General features: G+C 46.8%; 6 protein-coding genes across 6 annotated transcripts; all 6 read right to left on the reverse strand.

The window, feature by feature from the left end:
• Window positions 1-2,930: 2,930 nt before the first annotated feature.
• On the reverse strand, window positions 2,931-4,367 carry LOC131579946 (UDP-glucuronosyltransferase 1A1-like). The gene has a single exon (XM_058840534.1). It carries the CDS (start codon window positions 3,888-3,890, stop codon window positions 2,931-2,933), a length of 960 nt encoding a protein of 319 aa, XP_058696517.1. The 5' UTR covers window positions 3,891-4,367.
• Window positions 4,368-6,126: 1,759 nt separating this feature from the next.
• On the reverse strand, window positions 6,127-7,519 carry LOC131579947 (UDP-glucuronosyltransferase 1-6-like). The gene is made up of 2 exons (XM_058840535.1): window positions 7,516-7,519; window positions 6,127-7,416 (listed from the first exon to the last, which is right to left on the reverse strand). Exons 1-2 carry the CDS (start codon window positions 7,517-7,519, stop codon window positions 6,482-6,484), a joined length of 939 nt encoding a protein of 312 aa, XP_058696518.1. The 3' UTR covers window positions 6,127-6,481.
• Window positions 7,520-7,587: 68 nt separating this feature from the next.
• LOC131579462 (UDP-glucuronosyltransferase 1-6-like) lies at window positions 7,588-10,700 on the reverse strand. Its single transcript, XM_058839436.1, has 2 exons — window positions 9,765-10,700; window positions 7,588-7,668 (listed from the first exon to the last, which is right to left on the reverse strand). Exons 1-2 carry the CDS (start codon window positions 10,695-10,697, stop codon window positions 7,603-7,605), a joined length of 999 nt encoding a protein of 332 aa, XP_058695419.1. The 5' UTR covers window positions 10,698-10,700; the 3' UTR covers window positions 7,588-7,602.
• A 2,395-nt stretch (window positions 10,701-13,095) lies between these two features.
• LOC131579464 (UDP-glucuronosyltransferase 1A1-like) lies at window positions 13,096-14,897 on the reverse strand. Its single transcript, XM_058839438.1, has one exon. The coding sequence runs from the start codon at window positions 14,126-14,128 to the stop codon at window positions 13,169-13,171; it is 960 nt and encodes a 319-aa protein (XP_058695421.1). The 5' UTR covers window positions 14,129-14,897; the 3' UTR covers window positions 13,096-13,168.
• Window positions 14,898-19,325: 4,428 nt separating this feature from the next.
• On the reverse strand, window positions 19,326-21,009 carry LOC131579948 (UDP-glucuronosyltransferase 1-6-like). Its single transcript, XM_058840536.1, has 2 exons — window positions 20,980-21,009; window positions 19,326-20,638 (listed from the first exon to the last, which is right to left on the reverse strand). The coding sequence occupies exons 1-2, from the start codon at window positions 21,007-21,009 to the stop codon at window positions 19,661-19,663; spliced, it is 1,008 nt and encodes a 335-aa protein (XP_058696519.1). The 3' UTR covers window positions 19,326-19,660.
• A 1,039-nt stretch (window positions 21,010-22,048) lies between these two features.
• LOC131579950 (UDP-glucuronosyltransferase 1-6-like) lies at window positions 22,049-23,879 on the reverse strand. Its single transcript, XM_058840537.1, has 2 exons — window positions 22,944-23,879; window positions 22,049-22,129 (listed from the first exon to the last, which is right to left on the reverse strand). Exons 1-2 carry the CDS (start codon window positions 23,874-23,876, stop codon window positions 22,049-22,051), a joined length of 1,014 nt encoding a protein of 337 aa, XP_058696520.1. The 5' UTR covers window positions 23,877-23,879.
• Window positions 23,880-24,666: the final 787 nt, after the last annotated feature.

Consider the following 24,666-nt stretch of genomic DNA (forward strand, 5'->3'; position numbering starts at 1 on the left):
AGGGTCTCCTGGCTGCGGAACAGGTCCTTGCACTGCCCAAAGAAAGTCTTGAAATTGTTCACCGAGGCCCTGTAAATTGCCAGGACATTCAGGGGGAAAGGCTTCTCTGTCAGGTGCACAGCAACGTATTCCTGGAAGGCATTATCCAGCTCCTCCAGGGTCTGACTCACTGGGTACGTGACCACCTTGTAGGCCTGCGTCGTCTCCATCTGCCAGCTCACCTCGGGAACCAGCACCACCACCTCGTGTCCTCTCTTGCTCAGCTCCTCCACCACTTCTTGCAAGCTCAGCCAGTGGCTTCCCACCATGGGCACCACCAGGAGCTTCCCTCCATCCAAGAGGCTGGGCAGGAGAAGGAGGATGGAAACCCAGGCACAGCAAAGCCTCAGAGCCATGTGAGCTGGAGTAGGGGCCGTGGAAGAGATTTCTCCTGCAGGTTGTAGCCTGAAGGTGCTTTGGAAAGCAACTGTAGGGTGCATTGTGCTGCCTGTGCCTTTTGGCAATCCTGTTGTTAATGATTCACAGCTTTGGATTGTGGGTGGTTCTTTTTGCCTTTTCCCTCCTTGTTTGAAAGGCCAAGGTTTTGTGACCCTTTCAATGCTGAGTCTCTGCAGCTCCTCAGTGTTCAGTTAGCTCCTTGACCTGCAACTCGGATCCCTCAGGACTCCACATCTCTGTTGTGTCTTGTGTGATATCTTGCCCAGGACCCAGGGAGGCAACCTTGCTGTGCACAGCTCCCAGCCCCACAGGAACAAATACAAACAGCCTCTCCATGTTGGGGACAGGGATCCTCAGGTGATTCCTCCAGGGATAGAGCAGGAGACCCTCAGGACAAGGCTCAGAGCTCTTCTGAGCTGGAAGGAGTCTCCTCCTTTGTGGCAGGGACGCCACAAAGAGGTGCTGAGAGAGGCTGACCTCTCTCTGTACAGCCCAAGTTCTCACTTTACAGAGTTGTTTCCCAGCCTGAGAGGTGGCCCTCAGGCAGCTGAAAGCTCCTCCTGACCACGAATAAGACCAGCACTAAACGCGTTTTAGCAACCACTGGGGCCTCATTGCACACCTGACTCAGCAAAGGAGCAGGTTCAGCACAGACGTGATTTTCCCAGCCTCACAGCATTGCCATTGATGCCAAAATTAAAAATACCCACAGCTCAGGATATTCAGAGCCACGCAGCCTCCATCCCTCAGGCACACAACCTCTCTCATCTCCCTTCACATCACGGTCAGTGCACCAAAATGAAATGTATATTGCTTTCCTCAGATCAGCTTTATTTATTTTTCATGTTTTACCAATGTCTTTAATTATTTCTACTGGAAAGGTGGCAGAGAGCAGTCTTATGTCACAATGGCTTCTCAGAAAACAAACTTTTTGAGCCTCAGAGTCAAGGGGGGAAGCTCTGAGGTGAAAGAGACTAAAACACTCTCTGAATATTATAAGCAGTAAAGGAAAAACACCACAGTAAGAACTACTAAGTAGGTTCAGATTTTTATAAAGCCCATTGGGAAGCTGAACAGTTTAGCAAACAGCATTTTCTCATAAAAAACAAGTTAATTCATGTATTTTGTGAGGCCACCCAGCTGTTTGCCAAAGTGGGATCAGGTGAGGGTTAGCAGGGAAATATCCTGCCCTCCCCTCCCTCCTGCTGCAGGACCAAATTTCCATCCAAACCTTCAGTGTGAGGAGTGGGTGCAAAGGCAATCTTGGAACAGGTGAAGTTGATCATTACCTCAGTGTTTGTCAACTTGTCAAGGGCTCCCTCAGTTGGCCTGGTTATCCCAGGATATCCCAGCCAGGAATTCTGGAATTTGCTGGGTTCAAGGCATGGTGAGATCAAGGACGCTCCCTGCTCACATTTGAGCAAAGGGAGAGTGGGAAGGCTGGATTTGGGTGAAAAGTCCCAAATTTGGGGGCAGCCATGTTCAGGGAGGGGCTACAGAGCTGAGGAAGGGGTTCAAAAAATCTCCTGAGCTGAGGGAACTGGGGCTGTTTATGGAGAAAAGGAGGCTCAGGGGGACCTTGTTGCTCTCTACAACTCTCTGACAGGAGGTGGGTTGGGATGGGGATGTCTTGCTGTGTCCCAAGGGAAAGGATGAGAGGAAATGGCCTCCAGTTGCACCAGGGGAGGTTCAGAGTGAGTATTAGAAAATAAAAATAAAAGCACTGGAAGAATGGTTAAGCATTGGAATAATCTTCCCAGGGAGGTGGTGGAGTCGCCATCTCTGGAAGTGTCCAAGAGGAGCCTGGATGTGGCTCCTGGGGACGTGGTTTAGGGGTGATGATGGCAGTGAAGATGGGACTGGGTAATCCTGGAGTTGTTCTCTAAGCTTGATTTTGTCAGGTGCTGGCTGGGGCATTTGAGGCTCAGGAGGGAATTACTAGGGTAGCTAGAACACACCAGCCAAGGCTGGAATAAATCCATGACTGGAGGTCCCCAAATACCTCTTATAAACCCATGAAAAGAGATCCCCGAGCCTCTCTAATAAATTCAGGAGAATAAATCCCAAAGCCCCTCTAATAAATCTATGAAAGGTGGTCCCCAAATGCCTCTAAGAAATCCATGACAGGAGATGCCAAAATTCTTTAATAAACGCATGGCAGGAGATCCCAAAGCCTTGTAATAAATCCATGACACAAAACAACAGTTTGAAAGAGGGACCTGGTCACTGAAGAATGCCAGGATGGTTTGGATTGAAAAGGACCTTAAAGCTCATCCCATTCCACCCCCTGCCATGGGCAGGGACACCTTCCACTATCCCAGGTTGCTCCAAGCGTCATCCAGTTTGGCCTGGGACACTTCCAGGGCTAGAGCAGCCACAGCTTCTCTGGGCAACCTGTGCCAGGGCCTCCCCACCCTCTCACGGAAGGATTCCTTCCCAATATCCCATCTAATCCTTTCCTCTGACAGCTTAAAGCCATTGCTCTTGTACCATCACTTCAGGCTCTTGTGAATAGTCTCCCTCCGGGAGAGAGAAGATACATCCTTATCAAACACCTCACTTGGATCAGGCAGAGGTGTGACTGCCACAAGCTCTCCCAGCCAGCCACTGACCTGAGATAACAGCTTCTTCTTCTCTCCACAGTGGATGCCTCCAATGAAAACCATGTTGGGCATGACAGGCATGGGATACTCAAAGACAAAGTCGATCCTCCTCAGCCAGATGGATCCATGACTTAAAAGCTCTGTCATTGTCATTGGCTTTTGGAGGAACTCTGAGGCCAGCTCTTCAAACGGAGAGTAGGCAATGTTGCAGATGAAGGACTCGGAAAGGGCAATCAGGAAGTTCTTCACCCTCTCGGAGAAGGTCATGTGGTCGGTGTTTCCCGAGAACATGCGTGGCACGTAGGATGGTGGGTCTGGGCCCTGAGCGGCGCGAACCTCGAAGGCACACGGAACCAGCCGCAGGAAGAAAACACTGGGGATGGAGAAGTGCAGGGCAATGATCTGCCCACAAGGTGACACGGGATCCGTGAGCAGGGCATCAAAGTGACTGTCTCTGATGTACTGCATCAGCTCTTGGTTGTACAGCAAGGACTTGCAGGAAGCATGAAAGATGGCACCGCTCTGCCGATACTCTGCCAAAAGCTTCCAGAATCTCACCAGGAAAGGCTCTTGGCTGAAAGATTTTGAAGTAAAGGAGCGAATGTGTTCTTCTACAACCTCCTTCATCAGTGGCATAGGGTAGGTTTTCAGTTCGTAGACAAACGAGGAATCAATCAGGAGTGTGTTGTCCGGTGCAATGACCACGATTTCATGCCCTCTCTTGCTCAGCTCGAGCAGCACTTTTTTCATGCTGAGCCAGTGGCTGCCCTCCATGGGGATCACCAGCAGCTTCCCAGCAGCAGCCGGGCTCAGGAGGCACAGGAAGGGGAGAAGCAGTGCCACCAGCATGGTGTGGGCTGTGCAGAGAGGAGCCCTCGCACCGGAGAGGCCAGGGCTGCTTTGCCAGTGCCTCTAGCCGTGCTCCACCTCTTCCCCTTTGTCTCACCTCCCATTTCGGGTCCACAGACCTTAGCAACAAGGTCACCGATATCAATAAATTATTAGGAAAGACTCAGGGCAGGTTTGAATTTCAAAGGTGGCTTTGGGTGAGTCAGGAAAGGTGTGTCACCATCACACACGCCAAGTGAAGGTTATTGGCTCAATGCCACCTTCTTCCCTCAGCAGGACCCCAGCTTTGTGGCACTTCCTGCCGCCAGCCCACCATGCCCAAGGTCCGATGACAAAATGCAGGGAAAATCCGGGAATGAAATGCACCCATGGAATGGATGGAGCAGAAACACTGCTGATCCCTCATGGGAGGACTGTGCCTATCAAGGGAGCACTGCAAGGACTCTTTTCCATCGCTGCCACTGAAGACTGACAGACTTGTCATAGACTGAGGTCATTTAGCGATTTTTCAAAGCATTTTCCACCTGTCCTGGTTTAGGGCAAATTTAGGAGAAAACCTCCAGTGGGGCTTCCCCCCCCCGGGAAGCAAACTCACGTGGGTCTTTTCCCCCACCCCCCAACTGGTTCGGGAAGAGATTTCTCTGAGAGAAGTGGAAAAAACCTGTTTATTTCACAGGCACAGCACTACCCAGCACAAAAATGAATGATATCAAATTACAAAACTTCTCGCCGTTCAGAAAAGATGACAAACTTCAGAGGGTCTCTTTCCTGTGGGTGTTTGTTCTGTTATCAGTCCCTCTGGCACTGGAAAATGCCGCTGCTCAGGCTGGGCTCCCGGTAGTCCACAGGTGCAAGCTCCCGGTGCTCCCCCGAGTCCCCAGTCCAAAGCAGGTTCGATTTGTTTCAGAAAAGGGACAGAAAACAGTCCAGGAAGACCTCTCTGCTCTGGCTAGTTGGAAAGCCAAGGCGATCTGTGTCTTGTTGTCTGTCTGTGCTGTAGTCAAAACTCCCGATGTGGGGGGAGCGAGTACAGTCTCTGATAACAGACTCGGTGCTTCTTTTCCACTAACTTTTAGTCTCAGATGAAATTTTAAGAATATAAAACCTGTCTCTGGGTTAGGTGGACGAATGGGGATACAATTTAACATCATAATCAACCCAGGACACCTCCCTAATGAAATGGATGCAAGTTGTGCAGTGAAACATAACTTCCTGTAGAGGTTAATATGAGCAATCAGTGTTACAGTACCAGGGTACAGCTTAGTACAGTTGGGGTTTTGCTGATTTTTCAATAGTCAAAACCAGCTGGCAGCCTGAGAAAAATGAACTTTCCTTCATGTAGACTTGCATTTTTTTGGAGGATAAGCAGCCAGCAGAAAATCTTTCCTCATCTCTCCGTATAACTTTCGTCTAACCCCTTATCCTACCAGACATAAAATGAAGTTGTAAAAGAGCATTTCACCCTTGTACTCCAGATAACAAAGACCAACAACACCTCTCCAGTTCACAAAGGCCGGAATAATTCACGGCCAAAGAGGGGTCAGTTCATGACCAATGTTGGGTCAGTTCATGACCTCAACCCTGTATCCAGGTCCTTCTTGGCTCTAAATTGCTGGCGGGTTATTGCTGGTGATAACCTCTCATGAAAGTTCCTAAGTAGGTGAATATGGGAAACAATTTCCTTCTCCAGGGCATCCTGGGCTTTAAGTCCTTCCTGAAGTTTTATCCCCCATGCAGTTTCTGTGTGTTCCTTCCCAAGCCTGGTGGCAAATCTTGGACTTTGCTGAGAACCTGCCCTCCAAAAGGAGCAGCAGCTCCATCACCTGCTCTGAGCCCATATTGGTAGTTTAAAACATGGATTAACTTAATGGGGAGATTTCAAACAGCTCCGAGGAAGGGCATGCACAGAAGAGGGGCCATGGCCTCAGACAAGGCTGCCAAATGAACATGGGAAGGTTGGTACACAGAAGCCCAAATGGACATTGACAGGAGATAACCATACCCAGAAAAGCTTAAAACCTAATTCAGCAATTTAAAAAAAAAACCAAAAAAGGGGGAGGATGGAACTGAAAGCAGATTTCCTGTGGGGCTTAGCTATTGGCACCTTGACAATAAAGGCAGATGGAAAGGAAGCAATCTAGTGGATGTCTCTGATAGCAAAGAGGTAAAACCTTCAGTCCAAGAACCTTCAGTGTGGATGAAAGGAGAAGGGATATATGGAAGTATAGAGAGACAGTCCACAGGACAGCTGGGAAAGGAGGATATCAAAAATTCTTGAGTTCAACAAAAAAGACAAACATTTGCATAGAAGCTCTATGTCACTTAAATTGTCCTAATTAAGTCTGGTAAGGCTTTAGGTTTGGCAGGATGTGATATCATCTGAATGCTGGGTATGAGGAAATAACATTTCTGCATCATGCAGGATTTCTATCTTTAAACACCCAGCTGCTGTCAGTCAGGATTTGATGTAAGGATGTGAGTGACATCCCTTGCCCAGGACAGCAGGGGGGTGAACTGAGATGATCTTGAAGGTCCCTTTCAACCCAAGCCATTCTGCAATTCTATGACACATTTCTATTTTTGCCTTTGCCCTATAAAAACCAAAGAAAATTTTGTACCTGAGACAGTTTTCTCCTCTGAACACAGTTAATCCCTCCGATAAAAGCCATGTTTGGCATCACTGGTCTCGGGAACTCAAACACAAAATCGTATCTCATCAGCCAGAAGGATCCACGGCTCAGGAGTTCTGTCGCTGTCACTTTCTTTTTGAAAAGCTCGTAGGCAAGTTCTTCAAAGTTATCATAGATAGGCTTACAGTAGAAGAGCTCCAGCAGATGGACCAGCATGTTCTTCACCCGTTGGGAAAACATCATGCTGTCTGAATTATCCAAGAATAACCTGGGGACATAGGAGGGAGGGCTTGGACACCGGGTAGCAGCGGAATCCATTCCGCAGGGAAAGCCCCGCAGGAAGTAGATGGAAGGAACAGAAAGATACTCAGCCACCAGGGGCCCACACATCAGGATGGGATCTGTGAAAACCACATCGAATTTGCTCGCTTTCAAGTCCTGCATCAGCTCCTCGTTCTGCAGCAGGCTCTTACAGTTGGTGAAGAAGATCGAGGAGATCGCTATCGTGCTTTGATACGAGGTAAGGACAACATTCAAAACAGATTGTTCAAGAAAATGGACATTAATGTAGGTCTTGAGCATTTCATCCAAGTATTCGTCTGTGTAAGGGATTGGATACACTTTCACTGTGTAATTCTGAGGCTCCTTTGACTTCATATACAGACTGGTTGAGGGTACAACCACAACAACTTGGTGTCCCTTTTGCTGCAGTTTCTCCACTACTGGGCGCATGCTGAGCCAGTGACTTCCATCCTGGGGTACCACCAGGATCTTCCCACCTTCAGCCAGGATTACAGACAGTGCCAGGAGAAGAAGTACCCCGGCACCTTGGTAAAAAAGAGCCATTTCCGTGGGCGTGAACCAGAGGGTTCTGCTCCGCAGGGATCCAGATCCTCCTTTATATGATGGTCCATGCAGACTAAGCAGGGGATTTGTTTGCTACGGGAATTAATATTTAACTTTCCAACAGGGTTGTGATTCGCCTGTAATGTTGCCCATGTTTGTGGAAGGGAAGGGAAGCCGTATTCAGAGAAAAACAGTTGTACTTTCTGTTAATGTTTAAGCTTCAAAGTCTGTCAGCACTAAGTCTGTGACACCAAGAGCAGGGGTGTCACGTTGTAACCATAGCCGTGCTTAGAGCCATTGACCTGGTAAAAATACACGCCGAGAAAATAATAACAATACACCCCGCAAAATGGATGTAACTCCATTCCTGAGGCTGACACGAGGCTGATGTTGAATTCCCACACCCTGGAAGCAGCCAAAGCTTCAGCTCTTACAAAGATGGCAAAGCCACCAGGGTGTACCATGCAATCCCAAGTGTGAGGAGAACAATCCCGATTGGCTTGCTTCCTCCTGGCACTACACCAAAACAGTGAACTAATGCATGCGTTCAGGGCAAACAAAAGGAAAGGAGGCCAGCGCAGGGACACAAAGAAGGAGTTTTGGTCTTTGTTTGTGGTCTTGAAACCCCTTTTCATGTATTGTGAGCAAGACAAAAAGTAGGAGAAGGTGTGATGCCTTCCCCTAATCCCACAGCAGGAGTGTTTGGACTGTGCAATAAAAGCAATGCCAGAGCAAAGGCTTTTGAATGGTGCTGAGAAAGAAGTCCTTGTGATGAAAAACTATCATCATCATCATCATCATCATCATCACAGAGTTTCACCCTTCTTTTTATAAATGGTGGTGGGACTCCCAGCATCCTCAGTCGGGAGAAAGAAATCCATGCAGCCTGAGGCAAAGGGATTTGTCTCATGACACCCAAAGGGTGCTGGCACTCCCTGGAATAGTTCCACTCTGTTACACTGGACATGGAGGAACCACCCTTAGAAATGGAAAACCAATTTCTGGAGAGGGCCAGAGAGGCAGGAGAGGTGGGAGACAGCACAGACTGAAAGCAGGAGACTGAACAGATCTAGAAAGAATTCCCATTAAATGCAGGGAAGCTGGACGCAGAGAGTTTATTGCAACTGCTGTGACAAAAGCTGACCAAATTAACTTGGGAGTTGCTGCTTGCTGTGCTTTCTACTCTGGACTCAATCAGCTTTTCAATGGCAAAACCAGTTGGCTGGAAACAGCCAATACAAGATTTTTCCAGGTGCATGGAAAATGTGATTTTCACCTAACGGGAGAGTGAAGACAAGAGCTGGCAGAGATAAAATGAGGGCAGGATGCCTCCACCCTTGTAGCAAAGTTACGAATTCTTTGTAGCTCTGAGACCTTCAAGATAGAAAACAAAAGACTTGTGTTGTGTAACCAGGAAGAATTTGCCTCTTAAATCTCAAACTAGTGTCACTGTTGTGAGCCTAATGTGATAGAATGCCTTAGAAATAATTTTATCCTAATATTCTAGTTAATAGTTGCATTCTTTGTCTTCCTTATCAGGTTTAGAGGGCTCTCCATAAGCCAGTCAAAGAGCAAAAAAGAAATCTGAAAGAAGAAAGAAAAAACCACCCCTTCAGCTCAAAGTCATTGGGCAGAGATATTGCGTGACCACAATTTGGAAGTGAGGGAGCAATTTCCCAGGAAAGAGATTTGTACCCTGCTTTGTGCCTGGAAAGAAATGTCCAGTGTTATCATTTTAGATATTACATGGTGACTATCAAAATAGATTTTGATTTCTAGATTAGCTTTAAAAACCCTGCAGAGCAACTCTGGTAAAAGTAGATGTCAAGAAGTAAGTGTGAAAACTGATCTCAGTTCTGCATTCAAGTGTCATTCACCAAATCCACAATGGTATGATTATTCTTTGCCATTTCAACACAACATTTATATTTCATCCCCACAACAGGAGTAACTCAACGCAGCCAGCCAGTTTGGAAATAATTTGTCCTGAAAATACATGTGAAAAGTGAATCAACTGATGCTGATGAGCCTGGAGTTAAAAACAGAAGAGGATGCTTGGGTTTTGGATCAGATAAGAGAAATATGTGTCAGATGCTGTTAATATGTAATCAAAACTGGGTCTGGATGGTGCTTAATACACATCCACTGTGGACAGTCATTTCCATCAGGTAGGTGAAATCCCTCTTTTGTTTGGCTTGTTAGAAAACCCTCATGAATTCAAGCAGGTCGCTGTCAAGAGACTTGGGATTTCAGCCTGTGGAAAACAACTACCCAAAGCTGGTTGAATTCAATCATGAACAGAAATAAAAAAAAAAAAAGTCAATAGCAATGAACTTGCTGAAACCACAGAATGACTTTTCATTGGGAAATGTACAATTTGTAGGTGAAGGAACATTACCTTATGCAGCGGTTTCTTCTTAGCACAGTTGATCCCCCCAACAAAGACCATGTTGGGCATCACAGGCCTGACGTACTCGAACACAAAGTCAGACCTCAGGATCCAAACGGCGGCGGAGTCCACAAGGTCCGTGAGGGACACATCCCTCTGAAGAACTTCTGAGGAAAGCTGAAGTGCTTCCCCAAAGAAACCGTTGCAGTACCCAAGCTCCAGGAGGGAAATCAGGGCGTTTTCCACTCTCTGGAAAAAAGTCATGTGGTCTGAGTTGAAGCTGAAGAGTCTCGGGATGTAGGACAGAGGGCTCGGGGACTGTGCGGCTGCAAAGTGCAGGTCGCAAGGGAACCCCCTCATGACGAACGCAAGGGGAAGGGAGAGATGATGGCCGAGGATGACCCCGCACATGGAGATTGGATCCGTCAGGATGGCATCAAAGCCGCTTTGGTTGAGGAAACTCAGGGTCTCCTGGCTGCGGAACAGGTCCTTGCACTGCCCAAATAAAGTACTGAAAGAGTTCATCGAGGCCCTGTACATTGCCAGGAGATTCAGGGGGAAAGGCTTCTCTGTCAGGTGCACAGCAACGTATTCCTGGAAGGCATTATCCAGCTCCTCCAGGGTCTGACTCACTGGGTACGTGACCACCTTGTAGGCCTGCGTCGTCTCCATCTGCCAGCTCACCTCGGGAACCAGCACCACCACCTCGTGTCCTCTCTTGCTCAGCTCCTCCACCACTTCTTGCAAGCTCAGCCAGTGGCTTCCCACCATGGGCACCACCAGGAGCTTCCCTCCATCCAAGAGGCTGGGCAGGAGAAGGAGGATGGAAACCCAGGCACAGCAAAGCCTCAGAGCCATGTGAGCTGGAGTAGGGGCCGTGGAAGAGATTTCTCCTGCAGGTTGTAGCCTGAAGGTGCTTTGGAAAGCAACTGTAGGGTGCATTGTGCTGCCTGTGCCTTTTGGCAATCCTGTTGTTAATGATTCACAACTTTGGATTGTGGGTGGTTCTTTTTGCCTTTTCCCTCCTTGTTTGAAAGGCCAAGGTTTTGTGACCCTTTCAATGCTGAGTCTCTGCAGCTCCTCAGTGTTCAGTTAGCTCCTTGACCTGCAACTCGGATCCCTCAGGACTCCACATCTCTGTTGTGTCTTGTGTGATATCTTGCCCAGGACCCAGGGAGGCAACCTTGCTGTGCACAGCTCCCAGCCCCACAGGAACAAATACAAACAGCCTCTCCATGTTGGGGACAGGGATCCTCAGGTGATTCCTCCAGGGATAGAGCAGGAGACCCTAAGGACAAGGCTCAGAGCTCTTCTGAGCTGGAAGGAGTCTCCTCCTTTGTGGCAGGGATGCCACAAAGAGGTGCTGAGAGAGGCTGACCTCTCTCTGTACAGCCCAAGTTCTCACTTTACAGAGTTGTTTTCCAGCCTGAGAGGTGGCCCTCAGGCAGCTGAAAGCTCCTCCTGACCACGAATAAGACCAGCACTAAACGCGTTTTAGCAACCACTGGGGCCTCATTGCACACCTGACTCAGCAAAGGAGCAGGTTCAGCACAGACGTGATTTTCCCAGCCTCACAGCATTGCCATTGATGCCAAAATTAAAAATACCCACAGCTCAGGATATTCAGAGCCACGCAGCCTCCATCCCTCAGGCACACAACCTCTCTCATCTCCCTTCACACCACGGTCAGTGCACCAAAATGAATTGTATATTGCTTTCCTCGGATCAGCCTTATTTATTTTTCATGTTTTACCAATGTCTTTAATTATTTCTACTGGAAAGGTGGCAGAGAGCAGTCTTATGTCACAATGGCTTCTCAGAAAACAAACTTTTTGAGCCTCAGAGTCAAGGGGGGAAGCTCTGAGAAAGAGCTCTTTAGTCTCTGTGAAAGAGACTAAAACACTCTCTGAATATTATAAGCAGTAAAGGAAAAAACACCACAGTAAGAACTACTAAGTAGGTTCAGATTTTTATAAAGCCCATTGGGAAGCTGAACAGTTTAGCAAACAGCGTTTTCTCATAAAAAACAAGTTAATTCATGTATTTTGTGAGGCCACCCAGCTGTTTGCCAAAGTGGGATCAGGTGAGGGTTAGCAGGGAAATATCCTGCCCTCCCCTCCCTCCTGCTGCAGGACCAAATTTCCATCCAAACCTTCAGTGTGAGGAGTGGGTGCAAAGGCAATCTTGGAACAGGTGAAGTTGATCATTACCTCAGTGTTTGTCAACTTGTCAAAGGCTCCCTCAGTTGGCCTGGTTATCCCAGGATATCCCAGCCAGGAATTCTGGAATTTGCTGGGTTCAAGGCAGGGCGAGATCAAAGTCGCTCCCTGCTCACATGTGAGCAAAGGGAGAGTGGGAAGGCTGGATTTGGGTGAAAAGTCCCAAATTTGGGGGCAGCCATGTTCAGGGAGGGGCTACAGAGCTGAGGAAGGGGTTCAAAAAATCTCCTGAGCTGAGGGAACTGGGGCTGTTTATGGAGAAAAGGAGGCTCAGGGGGACCTTGTTGCTCTCTACAACTCTCTGACAGGAGGTGGGGTGGGATGGGGATGTCTTGCTGTGTCCCAAGGGAAAGGATGAGAGGAAATGGCCTCCAGTTGCACCGGGGGAGGTTCAGAGTGAGTATTAGAAAATAAAATTAAATGCACTGGAAGAATGGTTAAGCATTGGAATAATCTTCCCAGGGAGGTGGTGGAGTCGCCATCTCTGGAAGTGTCCAAGAGGAGCCTGGATGTGGCTCCTGGGGACGTGGTTTAGGGGTGATGATGGCAGTGAAGATGGGACTGGGTAATCCTGGAGTTGTTCTCTAAGCTTGATTTTGTCAGGTGCTGGCTGGGGCACTTGAGGCTCAGGAGGGAATTACTAGGGTAGCTAGAACTCACCAGCCAAGGCTGGAATAAATCCATGACTGGAGGTCCCCAAATACCTCTTATAAACCCATGAAAAGAGATCCCTGAGCCTCTCTAATAAATTCAGGAGAATAAATCCCAAAGCCCCTCTAATAAATCTATGAAAGGTGGTCCCCAAATGCCTCTAAGAAATCCATGACAGGAGATGCCAAAATTCTTTAATAAACGCATGGCAGGAGATCCCAAAGCCTTGTAATAAATCCATGACACAAAACAACAGTTTGAAAGAGGGACCTGGTCATTGAAGAATGCCAGGATGGTTTGGATTGAAAAGGACCTTAAAGCTCATCCCATTCCACCCCCTGCCATGGGGAGGGACACCTTCCACTATCCCAGGTTGCTCCAAGCGTCATCTAGTTTGGCCTGGGACACTTCCAGGGCTAGAGCAGCCACAGCTTCTCTGGGCAACCTGTGCCAGGGCCTCCCCACCCTCTCAGGGAAGGATTCCTTCCCAATATCCCATCTAATCCTTTCCTCTGACAGCTTAAAGCCATTGCTCTTGTACCATCACTTCAGGCTCTTGTGAATAGTCTCCCTCCGGGAGAGAGAAGATACATCCCTATCAAACACCTCACTTGGATCAGGCAGAGGTGTGACTGCCACAAGCTCTCCCAGCCAGCCACTGACCTGAGATAACAGCTTCTTCTTCTCTCCACAGTGGATGCCTCCAATGAAAACCATGTTGGGCATGACAGGCATGGGATACTCAAAGACAAAGTCGATCCTCCTCAGCCAGATGGATCCATGACTTAAAAGCTCTGTCATTGTCATTGGCTTTTGGAGGAACTCTGAGGCCAGCTCTTCAAACGGAGAGTAGGCAATGTTGCAGATGAAGGACTCGGAAAGGGCAATCAGGAAGTTCTTCACCCTCTCGGAGAAGGTCATGTGGTCGGTGTTTCCCGAGAACATGCGTGGCACGTAGGATGGTGGGTCTGGGCCCTGAGCGGCGCGAACCTCGAAGGCACACGGAACCAGCCGCAGGAAGAAAACACTGGGGATGGAGAAGTGCAGGGCAATGATCTGCCCACAAGGTGACACGGGATCCGTGAGCAGGGCATCAAAGTGACTGTCTCTGATGTACTGCATCAGCTCTTGGTTGTACAGCAAGGACTTGCAGGAAGCATGAAAGATGGCACCGCTCTGCCGATACTCTGCCAAAAGCTTCCAGAATCTCACCAGGAAAGGCTCTTGGCTGAAAGATTTTGAAGTAAAGGAGCGAATGTGTTCTTCTACAACCTCCTTCATCAGTGGCATAGGGTAGGTTTTCAGTTCGTAGACACCCGAGGAATCAATCAGGAGTGTGTTGTCCGGTGCAATGACCACGATTTCATGCCCTCTCTTGCTCAGCTCGAGCAGCACTTTTTTCATGCTGAGCCAGTGGCTGCCCTCCATGGGGATCACCAGCAGCTTCCCAGCAGCAGCCGGGCTCAGGAGGCACAGGAAGGGGAGAAGCAGTGCCACCAGCATGGTGTGGGCTGTGCAGAGAGGAGCCCTCGCACCGGAGAGGCCAGGGCTGCTTTGCCAGTGCCTCTAGCCGTGCTCCACCTCTTCCCCTTTGTCTCACCTCCCATTTCGGGTCCACAGACCTTTGCAACAAGGTCACCGATATCAATAAATTATTAGGAAAGACTCAGGGCAGGTTTGAATTTCAAAGGTGGCTTTGGGTGAGTCAGGAAAGGTGTGTCACTGTCACACACGCCAAGTGAAGGTTATTGGCTCAATGCCACCTTCTTCCCTCAGCAGGACCCCAGCTTTGTGGTACTTCCTGCCGCCAGCCCACCACGCCCAAGGTCCGATGACAAAATGCAGGGAAAATCCGGGAATGAAATGCACCCATGGAATGGATGGAGCAGAAACACTGCTGATCCCTCATGGGAGGACTGTGCCTATCAAGGGAGCACTGCAAGGACTCTTTTCCATCGCTGCCACTGAAGACTGACAGACTTGTCATAGACTGAGGTCATTTAGCGATTTTTCAAAGCATTTTCCTCCCTAATGAAATGGATGCAAGTTGTGCAGTGAAACATAACTTGCTGTAGAGGTTAATATGAGCAATCAGTGTTACAGTACCAGGGTAGAGTTCAGTACAGTTTGGGTTTTGCTGATTTTTCAATAGTCAAAACCAGCTGGCAGCCTGAGAAAAATGAATTTTCCTTCATGTAGACTTGCATTTTTTTGGAGGATAAGAAGCCAGCAGAAAATCTTTCCTCATGTCTCCGTATAACTTTCATCTAACCCCTTACCCTACCAGACATAAAATGAAGTTGCAAAAGAGCATTTCACCCTTGTACTCCAGATAACGAAGACCAGCAACACCTCTCCAGTTCACAAAGGCAGGAATCATTCACGGCCAGTGAGGGGTCAGTTCATGACCAGTGTTGGGTCAGTTCATGACCAATGTTGGGTCAGTTCATGACCTCAACCCTGTGTCCAGGTGTTTGGGCTTTTGCAGGTGTGCTTGGCTTACAGCCTCTTTACAGAGCGTGCTGACCCTAACAATGAACTGCCAAAGAAAACTAAGTGATAAATATTCCTGCTTGTTGAGCAAGAACAAGGATCAAAGAAAGGTCTGCAAGCATCTAGTAATTTGCTTTAAGATAAGGATAGTAACATGTTTAGAAAAGAACGAAAACAGTCTTATAAACTAGAGCTATAAGTTTGTATTCTATTTTTAGATGCTTGCTGTAATAAACAGAGACCCTTTTGTTCGACTAAACATGCAGATATGATACTCTGTAATGCTATGTTCTGTAAAATCAAGATTATATTGAAGGTTGTTACTGATGTTTGTATAATTATCATGGCCTTGCTAAGATTCCTTGAATTCCAGAAAGTTACTGAGCTAAGCCTTTACAGAGAACAGTGAAGAAAGGTTAAAGGAAGATAAGGTAAAGAACGAACCCCTAGACCAATGAAGACGCATGCGCAGAAATACCCGAGAAAGAACACGTCATCGGAGAGCCCGGAGAGCCGGACTGATTAAAAGGAGACACACAGAAAACGGAAGCACGGCCGCGGCGAAGCGGGATCGCTTCCCGGCTGTCCAGCGCTGTATTTTGCTTATTGCTTGCTTGCTATAATTAATAAAACTTCCCTTGATTAAAGTTTAACACTCTCTCGAGTGTATTTATAACAATTTGGTGCCGTGACTCGGATGCAATCTGTAGGACGGATCGGCACTTCCGGGAGGCGCCCCGCTCTAAGGTTTAGCGGCCCGGGGGGGCCGGTTCCTGCCTCGATTGCACCGACGAACCTAAAATTAAGGCAATAAGCAAAAGGGAGACCGGTCAACCCCTTAAATTCTGTGCAGAGAGTCCGGACGAAGATGCGGGACGTGGGACGCGTGAGTATAACGGGGATTCGTCTGGGCGGGGTCGGGATCCCGGAGTGTGGTGAGTGTGTGTGTGTCTGAGAGGGGAACCGGTAGCTGGATTCCCCAAGCAAGAGCGGACCCTCTACGAACGAGGGGAAGCGAAAGGAATTGTGTGATTGAAGGCACTCCGGAAGAATGGGACAGGGGAAGAGCAAGCCTCCTGTACCTGTTAAACTCCCACCGGTACCTAAAGATAGTCCGTTGGGTTTTATACTAGATAATTGGGAACATTTCCCGGGGACAGAAAATAAAGATAGGGCAAAAATGATTTTGTGTAGTAATTATTGTGTAGTAATATAGAGAGGAAAAGAAATTTCAAAGAATGTATTTTGGCCTATATTTGGATCAACCGAAGAGTGGGTTAAACAAAAGTTAAATTCCTGGGAACAAAGGATCCCCTTTAACCCAGAGGAAAGTGCTTATGCAAAGACCTGAGTAGAAAATCCACTAGGATTTTGATCCACTAAGATCCACTAGGACCAGGAGGTATTTAAATCTCCCTACCTTTGGTAGTTCTGTGAAGTCAATTTGAATATTTGCAAAGGGTCTTTTTGCTAAGGGTCTCCCTCCATAAGGTAATTTTCAGAGATTTTTCCTATTTGTTTTTAAACATAGGAGGCAGCTTCTAGTAATTTGCTTAGCTAAGTTTCGAATACCTGTGCTCATATACTTTGCTGCAAAATAATCTATTAACCCTTGTGCTCCCCAATGTGTTCTTTGATGTATTTTTCTAATATTCTTTGAGCTATGACTTTTGGTAGTACTTCCCGGCCATCTGGGAGAAACTATCTCCCCTCTGAGTTTTCTATTGCTCCTGTCTCTGGGAGTTTTAACTTTTCTTCCTCAGTAAATCTACTTCTTAAGTCACTATTCTTATGTTCTAGAGTTTCTTCCTGTCCCTCCCTTTTTTTCTTTTAGGGCCATTGTTCGTAATGCCGCCTGTTTTGCCTCCTGATCAGCAGCATTATTTCCTCTACTCCTCAAGTCTATTCCCTTCTGGTATCCTTTCAAATAAACCACTGCTAACCTCTTGGGCCTTCTCAGGGCCTTTAATACTGCAATTATAAGTTTTTGATGAACTAAATCTTTCCCTTGAGAGTTTATTAAACCTCTTTCTTCCCACAGTTTACCAAACATATGCACCACCCCATAACTATATCTGGAATCTGTATATATTGTCCCCTCCTTTCCTTCTAGTAATTTCAATGCCCTTAATACTGCATACAATTCACAGGCTTGGGCTGACCAAGATTTGTCTAATGGACCTGATTCTAAAACTTGAATATCAGGTCCTCTTATTATAGCATAGCCTGTTTTCCTCTTTCCTTCTATCACTCTGGAGGACCCATCCACAAACAGCTTTTCTCCTCTTTCTAATTCCTCTTCTTCCAGATCAGGTCTAATTTTAGTTTGTTCCTCAATTGTAGTTATACAGTCATGTGTCAAAGATTCACCTTCAGGTTCTCCATACAAAAATGCAGCCGGGTTTTGTACAGTTGTGGTTTTTAATATTAAGTTTAGGGCTTCAATTAAAATTCCTTCATATTTTAAAAGTCTAGCATCTGAAATCCATTTTTCCGCTTTTTGTTGTAGCACACCCCGAATGTTATGAGGGGACATTATCTTCAAATTGCTATTAAAGGTGATTTTGCTAGCTTCTTCCACCAGTAAGGCACATCCTGCTACTACTTGTAAACAGGCCAGCCTTTACTCACAAGGTCTAAGATCTTTGATAAATATCCTATTGGCTTCTTCCTCCCTGCCCACTCCTGAGTTAGGACTCCAAAAGCAATCCTATTTTCTACATTTACAAACAAGTAAAAGGGTCTCTTCAAATCTGAGAGACTCAAGACAGGAGCATGAATTAAACTTTCTTGTAGTTCCCGGAAATTTTCTGTATCTTCTAAACTCCATTTTATTACTCCCTCCTGTGTCAATTTTTGATATAAAAATTTTACTTTACTGCTATAGTTTTCAATCCACTGTCTACAATACCCTGTTAATCCCAAGATTTGACGTATCTGTCTTTTATTTTTAGGAATTAGTAGTGACAAAATTCCTTGTATTTTTTTCAGAGTCTATTTTTTCTCCCCTTTTCTAAAGTAATGGCCTAAATATTTTACTTCTTTTTCCACAAATTGGAGCTTTGCCTTAGATACTTGCAATCTTTTTAGACCCAGGAATTTTTCAAAGCATTTTCCTCCCTAATGAAATGGATGCAAGTTGTGCAGTGAAACATAACTTCCTGTAGAGGTTAATATGAGCAATCAGTGTTACAGTACCAGGGTACAGCTCAGTACAGTTGGGGTTTTGCTGATTTTTCAATAGTCAAAACCAGCTGGCAGCCTGAGAAAAATGAACTTTCCTTCATGTAGACTTGCATTTTTTTGGAGGATAAGAAGCCAGCAGAAAATCTTTCCTCATCTCTCCGTATAACTTTCGTCTAACCCCTTATCCTACCAGACATAAAATGAAGTTGTAAAAGAGCATTTCACCCTTGTACTCCAGATAACAAAGACCAACAACTCCTCTCCAGTTCACAAAGGCAGGAATCATTCACGGCCAAAGAGGGGTCAGTTCATGACCAATGTTGGGTCAGTTCATGACCTCAACCCGGTATCCAGGTCCTTCTTGGCTCTAAATTGCTGGCGGGTTATTGCTGGTGATAACTTCTCATGAAAGTTCCTAAGTAGGTGAATATGGGAAACAATTTCCTTCTCCAGGGCATCCTGGGCTTTAAATCCTTCCTGAAGCTTTTATCCCCCATGCAGTTTCTGTGTGTTCCTTCCCAAGCCTGGTGGCAAATCTTGGACTTTGCTGAGAACCTGCCCTCCAAAAGGAGCAGCAGCTCCATCACCTGCTCTGAGCCCATATTGGTAGTTTAAAACATGGATTAACTTAATGGGGAGATTTCAAACAGCTCCGAGGAAGGGCATGCACAGAAGAGGGGCCATGGCCTCAGACAAGGCTGCCAAATGAACATGGGAAGGTTGGTACACAGAAGCCCAAATGGACATTGACAGGAGATAACCATACCCAGAAAAGCTTAAAACCTAATTCAGCAATTTAAAAAAAAAAACCAAAAAAGGGGGAGGATGGAACTGAAAGCAGATTTCCTTTGGGGCTTAGCTATTGACACCTTGACAATAAAGGCAGATGGAAAGGAAGCAATCTAGTGGATGTCTCTGATAGCAAAGAGGTAAAACCTTCAGTCCAAGAACCTTCAGTGTGGATGAAAGGAGAAGGGATATATGGAAGTATGGAGAGACAGTCAACAGGACAGCTGGGAAAGGAGGATATCAAAAATTCTTGAGTTCAACAAAAAAGACAAACATTTGCATAGAAGCTCTATGTCACTTAAATTGTCCTAATTAAGTCTGGTAAGGCTTTAGGTTTGGCAGGATGTGATATCATCTGAATGCTGGGTATGAGGAAATAACATTTCTGCATCATGCAGGATTTCTATCTTTAAACACCCAGCTGCTGTCAGTCAGGATTTGATGTAAGGATGTGAGTGACATCCCTTGCCCAGGACAGCAGGGGGGTGAACTGAGATGATCTTGAAGGTCCCTTTCAACCCAAGCCATTCTGCAATTCTATGACACATTTCTATTTTTGCCTTTGCCCTATAAAAACCAAAGAAAATTTTGTACCTGAGACAGTTTTCTCCTCTGAACACAGTTAATCCCTCCGATAAAAGCCATGTTTGGCATCACTGGTCTCGGGAACTCAAACACAAAATCGTATCTCATCAGCCAGAAGGATCCACGGCTCAGGAGTTCTGTCGCTGTCACTTTCTTTTTGAAAAGCTCGTAGGCAAGTTCTTCAAAGTTATCATAGATAGGCTTACAGTAGAAGAGCTCCAGCAGATGGACCAGCATGTTCTTCACCCGTTGGGAAAACATCATGCTGTCTGAATTATCCAAGAATAACCTGGGGACATAGGAGGGAGGGCTTGGACACCGGGTAGCAGCGGAATCCATTCCGCAGGGAAAGCCCCGCAGGAAGTAGATGGAAGGAACAGAAAGATACTCAGCCACCAGGGGCCCACACATCAGGATGGGATCTGTGAAAACCACATCGAATTTGCTCGCTTTCAAGTCCTGCATCAGCTCTTCGTTCTGAAGCAGGCTCTTACAGTTGGTGAAGAAGATCGAGGAGATCGCTATCGTGCTTTGATACGAGGTAAGAACAACATTCAAAACAGATTGTTCAAGAAAATGGACATTAATGTAGGTCTTGAGCATTTCATCCAAGTATTCGTCTGTGTAAGGGATTGGATACACTTTCACTGTGTAATTCTGAGGCTCCTTTGACTTCATATACAGACTGGTTGAGGGTACAACCACAACAACTTGGTGTCCCTTTTGCTGCAGTTTCTCCACTACTGGGCGCATGCTGAGCCAGTGACTTCCATCCTGGGGTACCACCAGGATCTTCCCACCTTCAGCCAGGATTACAGACAGTGCCAGGAGAAGAAGTACCCCGGCACCTTGGTAAAAAAGAGCCATTTCCGTGGGCGTGAACCAGAGGGTTCTGCTCCGCAGGGATCCAGACCCTCCTTTATATGATGGTCCATGCAGACTAAGCAGGGGATTTGTTTGCTACGGGAATTAATATTTAACTTTCCAACAGGGTTGTGATTCGCCTGTAATGTTGCCCATGTTTGTGGAAGGGAAGGGAAGCCGTATTCAGAGAAAAACAGTTGTACTTTCTGTTAATGTTTAAGCTTCAAAGTCTGTCAGCACTAAGTCTGTGACACCAAGAGCAGGGGTGTCACGTTGTAACCATAGCCATGCTTAGAGCCATTGACCTGGTAAAAATACACGCCGAGAAAATAATAACAATACACCCCGCAAAATGGATGTAACTCCATTCCTGAGGCTGACACGAGGCTGATGTTGAATTCCCACACCCTGGAAGCAGCCAAAGCTGCAGCTCTTACAAAGATGGCAAAGCCACCAGGGTGTACCATGCAATCCCAAGTGTGAGGAGAACAATCCCGATTGGCTTGCTTCCTCCTGGCACTACACCAAAACAGTGAACTAATGCATGCGTTCAGGGCAAACAAAAGGAAAGGAGGCCAGCGCAGGGACACAAAGAAGGAGTTTTGGTCTTTGTTTGTGGTCTTGAAACCCCTTTTCATGTATTGTGAGCAAGACAAAAAGTAGGAGAAGGTGTGATGCCTTCCCCTAATCCCACAGCAGGAGTGTTTGGACTGTGCAATAAAAGCAATGCCAGAGCAAAGGCTTTTGAATGGTGCTGAGAAAGAAGTCCTTGTGATGAAAAACTATCATCATCATCATCATCATCATCATCACAGAGTTTCACCCTTCTTTTTATAAATGGTGGTGGGACTCCCAGCATCCTCAGTCGGGAGAAAGAAATCCATGCAGCCTGAGGCAAAGGGATTTGTCTCATGACACCCAAAGGGTGCTGGCACTCCCTGGAATAGTTCCACTCTGTTACACTGGACATGGAGGAACCACCCTTAGAAATGGAAAACCAATTTCTGGAGAGGGCCAGAGAGGCAGGAGAGGTGGGAGACAGCACAGACTGAAAGCAGGAGACTGAACAGATCTAGAAAGAATTCCCATTAAATGCAGGGAAGCTGGACGCAGAGAGTTTATTGCAACTGCTGTGACAAAAGCTGACCAAATTAACTTGGGAGTTGCTGCTTGCTGTGCTTTCTACTCTGGACTCAATCAGCTTTTCAATGGCAAAACCAGTTGGCTGGAAACAGCCAATACAAGATTTTTCCAGGTGCATGGAAAATGTGATTTTCACCTAACGGGAGAGTGAAGACAAGAGCTGGCAGAGATAAAATGAGGGCAGGATGCCTCCACCCTTGTAGCAAAGTTACGAATTCTTTGTAGCTCTGAGACCTTCAAGATAGAAAACAAAAGACTTGTGTTGTGTAACCAGGAAGAATTTGCCTCTTAAATCTCAAACTAGTGTCACTGTTGTGAGCCTAATGTGATAGAATGCCTTAGAAATAATTTTATCCTAATATTCTAGTTAATAGTTGCATTCTTTGTCTTCCTTATCAGGTTTAGAGGGCTCTCCATAAGCCAGTCAAAGAGCAAAAAAGAAATCTGAAAGAAGAAAGAAAAAACCACCCCTTCAGCTCAAAGTCATTGGGCAGAGATATTGCGTGACCACAATTTGGAAGTGAGGGAGCAATTTCCCAGGAAAGAGATTTGTACCCTGCTTTGTGCCTGGAAAGAAATGTCCAGTGTTATAGTTTTAGAGATTACATGGTGACTATCAAAATAGATTTTGATTTCTAGATTAGCTTTAAAAACCCTGCAGAGCAACTCTGGTAAAAGTAGATGTCAAGAAGTAAGTGTGAAAACTGATCTCAGTTCTGCATTCAAGTGTCATTCACCAAATCCACAATGGTATGATTATTCTTTGCCATTTCAACACAACATTTATATTTCATCCCCACAACAGGAGTAACTCAACGCAGCCAGCCAGTTTGGAAATAATTTGTCCTGAAAATACATGTGAAAAGTGAATCAACTGATGCTGATGAGCCTGGAGTTAAAAACAGAAGAGGATGCTTGGGTTTTGGATCAGATAAGAGAAATATGTGTCAGATGCTGTTAATATGTAATCAAAACTGGGTCTGGATGGTGCTTAATACACATCCACTGTGGACAGTCATTTCCATCAGGTAGGTGAAATCCCTCTTTTGTTTGGCTTGTTAGAAAACCCTCATGAATTCAAGCAGGTCGCTGTCAAGAGACTTGGGATTTCAGCCTGTGGAAAACAACTACCCAAAGCTGGTTGAATTCAATCATGAACAGAAATAAAAAAAAAAAAAGTCAATAGCAATGAACTTGCTGAAACCACAGAATGACTTTTCATTGGGAAATGTACAATTTGTAGGTGAAGGAACATTACCTTATGCAGCGGTTTCTTCTTAGCACAGTTGATCCCCCCAACAAAGACCATGTTGGGCATCACAGGCCTGACGTACTCGAACACAAAGTCAGACCTCAGGATCCAAACGGCGGCGGAGTCCACAAGGTCCGTGAGGGACACATCCCTCTGAAGAACTTCTGAGGAAAGCTGAAGTGCTTCCCCAAAGAAACCGTTGCAGTACCCAAGCTCCAGGAGGGAAATCAGGGCGTTTTCCACTCTCTGGAAAAAAGTCATGTGGTCTGAGTTGAAGCTGAAGAGTCTCGGGATGTAGGACAGAGGGCTCGGGGACTGTGCGGCTGCAAAGTGCAGGTCGCAAGGGAACCCCCTCATGACGAACGCAAGGGGAAGGGAGAGATGATGGCCGAGGATGACCCCGCACATGGAGATTGGATCCGTCAGGATGGCATCAAAGCCGCTTTGGTTGAGGAAACTCAGGGTCTCCTGGCTGCGGAACAGGTCCTTGCACTGCCCAAATAAAGTACTGAAAGAGTTCATCGAGGCCCTGTACATTGCCAGGAGATTCAGGGGGAAAGGCTTCTCTGTCAGGTGCGCAGCAATGTATTCCTGGAAGGCATTATCCAGCTCCTCCAGGGTCTGACTCACTGGGTACGTGACCACCTTGTAGGCCTGCGTCGTCTCCATCTGCCAGCTCACCTCGGGAACCAGCACCACCACCTCGTGTCCTCTCTTGCTCAGCTCCTCCACCACTTCTTGCAAGCTCAGCCAGTGGCTTCCCACCATGGGCACCACCAGGAGCTTCCCTCCATCCAAGAGGCTGGGCAGGAGAAGGAGGATGGAAACCCAGGCACAGCAAAGCCTCAGAGCCATGTGAGCTGGAGTAGGGGCCGTGGAAGAGATTTCTCCTGCAGGTTGTAGCCTGAAGGTGCTTTGGAAAGCAACTGTAGGGTGCATTGTGCTGCCTGTGCCTTTTGGCAATCCTGTTGTTAATGATTCACAACTTTGGATTGTGGGTGGTTCTTTTTGCCTTTTCCCTCCTTGTTTGAAAGGCCAAGGTTTTGTGACCCTTTCAATGCTGAGTCACTGCAGCTCCTCAGTGTTCAGTTAGCTCCTTGACCTGCAACTCGGATCCCTCAGGACTCCACATCTCTGTTGTGTCTTGTGTGATATCTTGCCCAGGACCCAGGGAGGCAACCTTGCTGTGCACAGCTCCCAGCCCCACAGGAACAAATACAAACAGCCTCTCCATGTTGGGGACAGGGATCCTCAGGTGATTCCTCCAGGGATAGAGCAGGAGACCCTCAGGACAAGGCTCAGAGCTCTTCTGAGCTGGAAGGAGTCTCCTCCTTTGTGGCAGGGATGCCACAAAGAGGTGCTGAGAGAGGCTGACCTCTCTCTGTACAGCCCAAGTTCTCACTTTACAGAGTTGTTTCCCAGCCTGAGAGGTGGCCCTCAGGCAGCTGAAAGCTCCTCCTGACCACGAATAAGACCAGCACTAAACGCGTTTTAGCAACCACTGGGGCCTCATTGCACACCTGACTCAGCAAAGGAGCAGGTTCAGCACAGACGTGATTTTCCCAGCCTCACAGCATTGCCATTGATGCCAAAATTAAAAATACCCACAGCTCAGGATATTCAGAGCCACGCAGCCTCCATCCCTCAGGCACACAACCTCTCTCATCTCCCTTCACACCACGGTCAGTGCACCAAAATGAATTGTATATTGCTTTCCTCGGATCAGCCT

The sequence above is a fragment of the Poecile atricapillus genome, chromosome 5 (genome assembly GCF_030490865.1).
Source record: "Poecile atricapillus isolate bPoeAtr1 chromosome 5, bPoeAtr1.hap1, whole genome shotgun sequence".
Taxonomy (NCBI): domain Eukaryota; kingdom Metazoa; phylum Chordata; class Aves; order Passeriformes; family Paridae; genus Poecile; species Poecile atricapillus.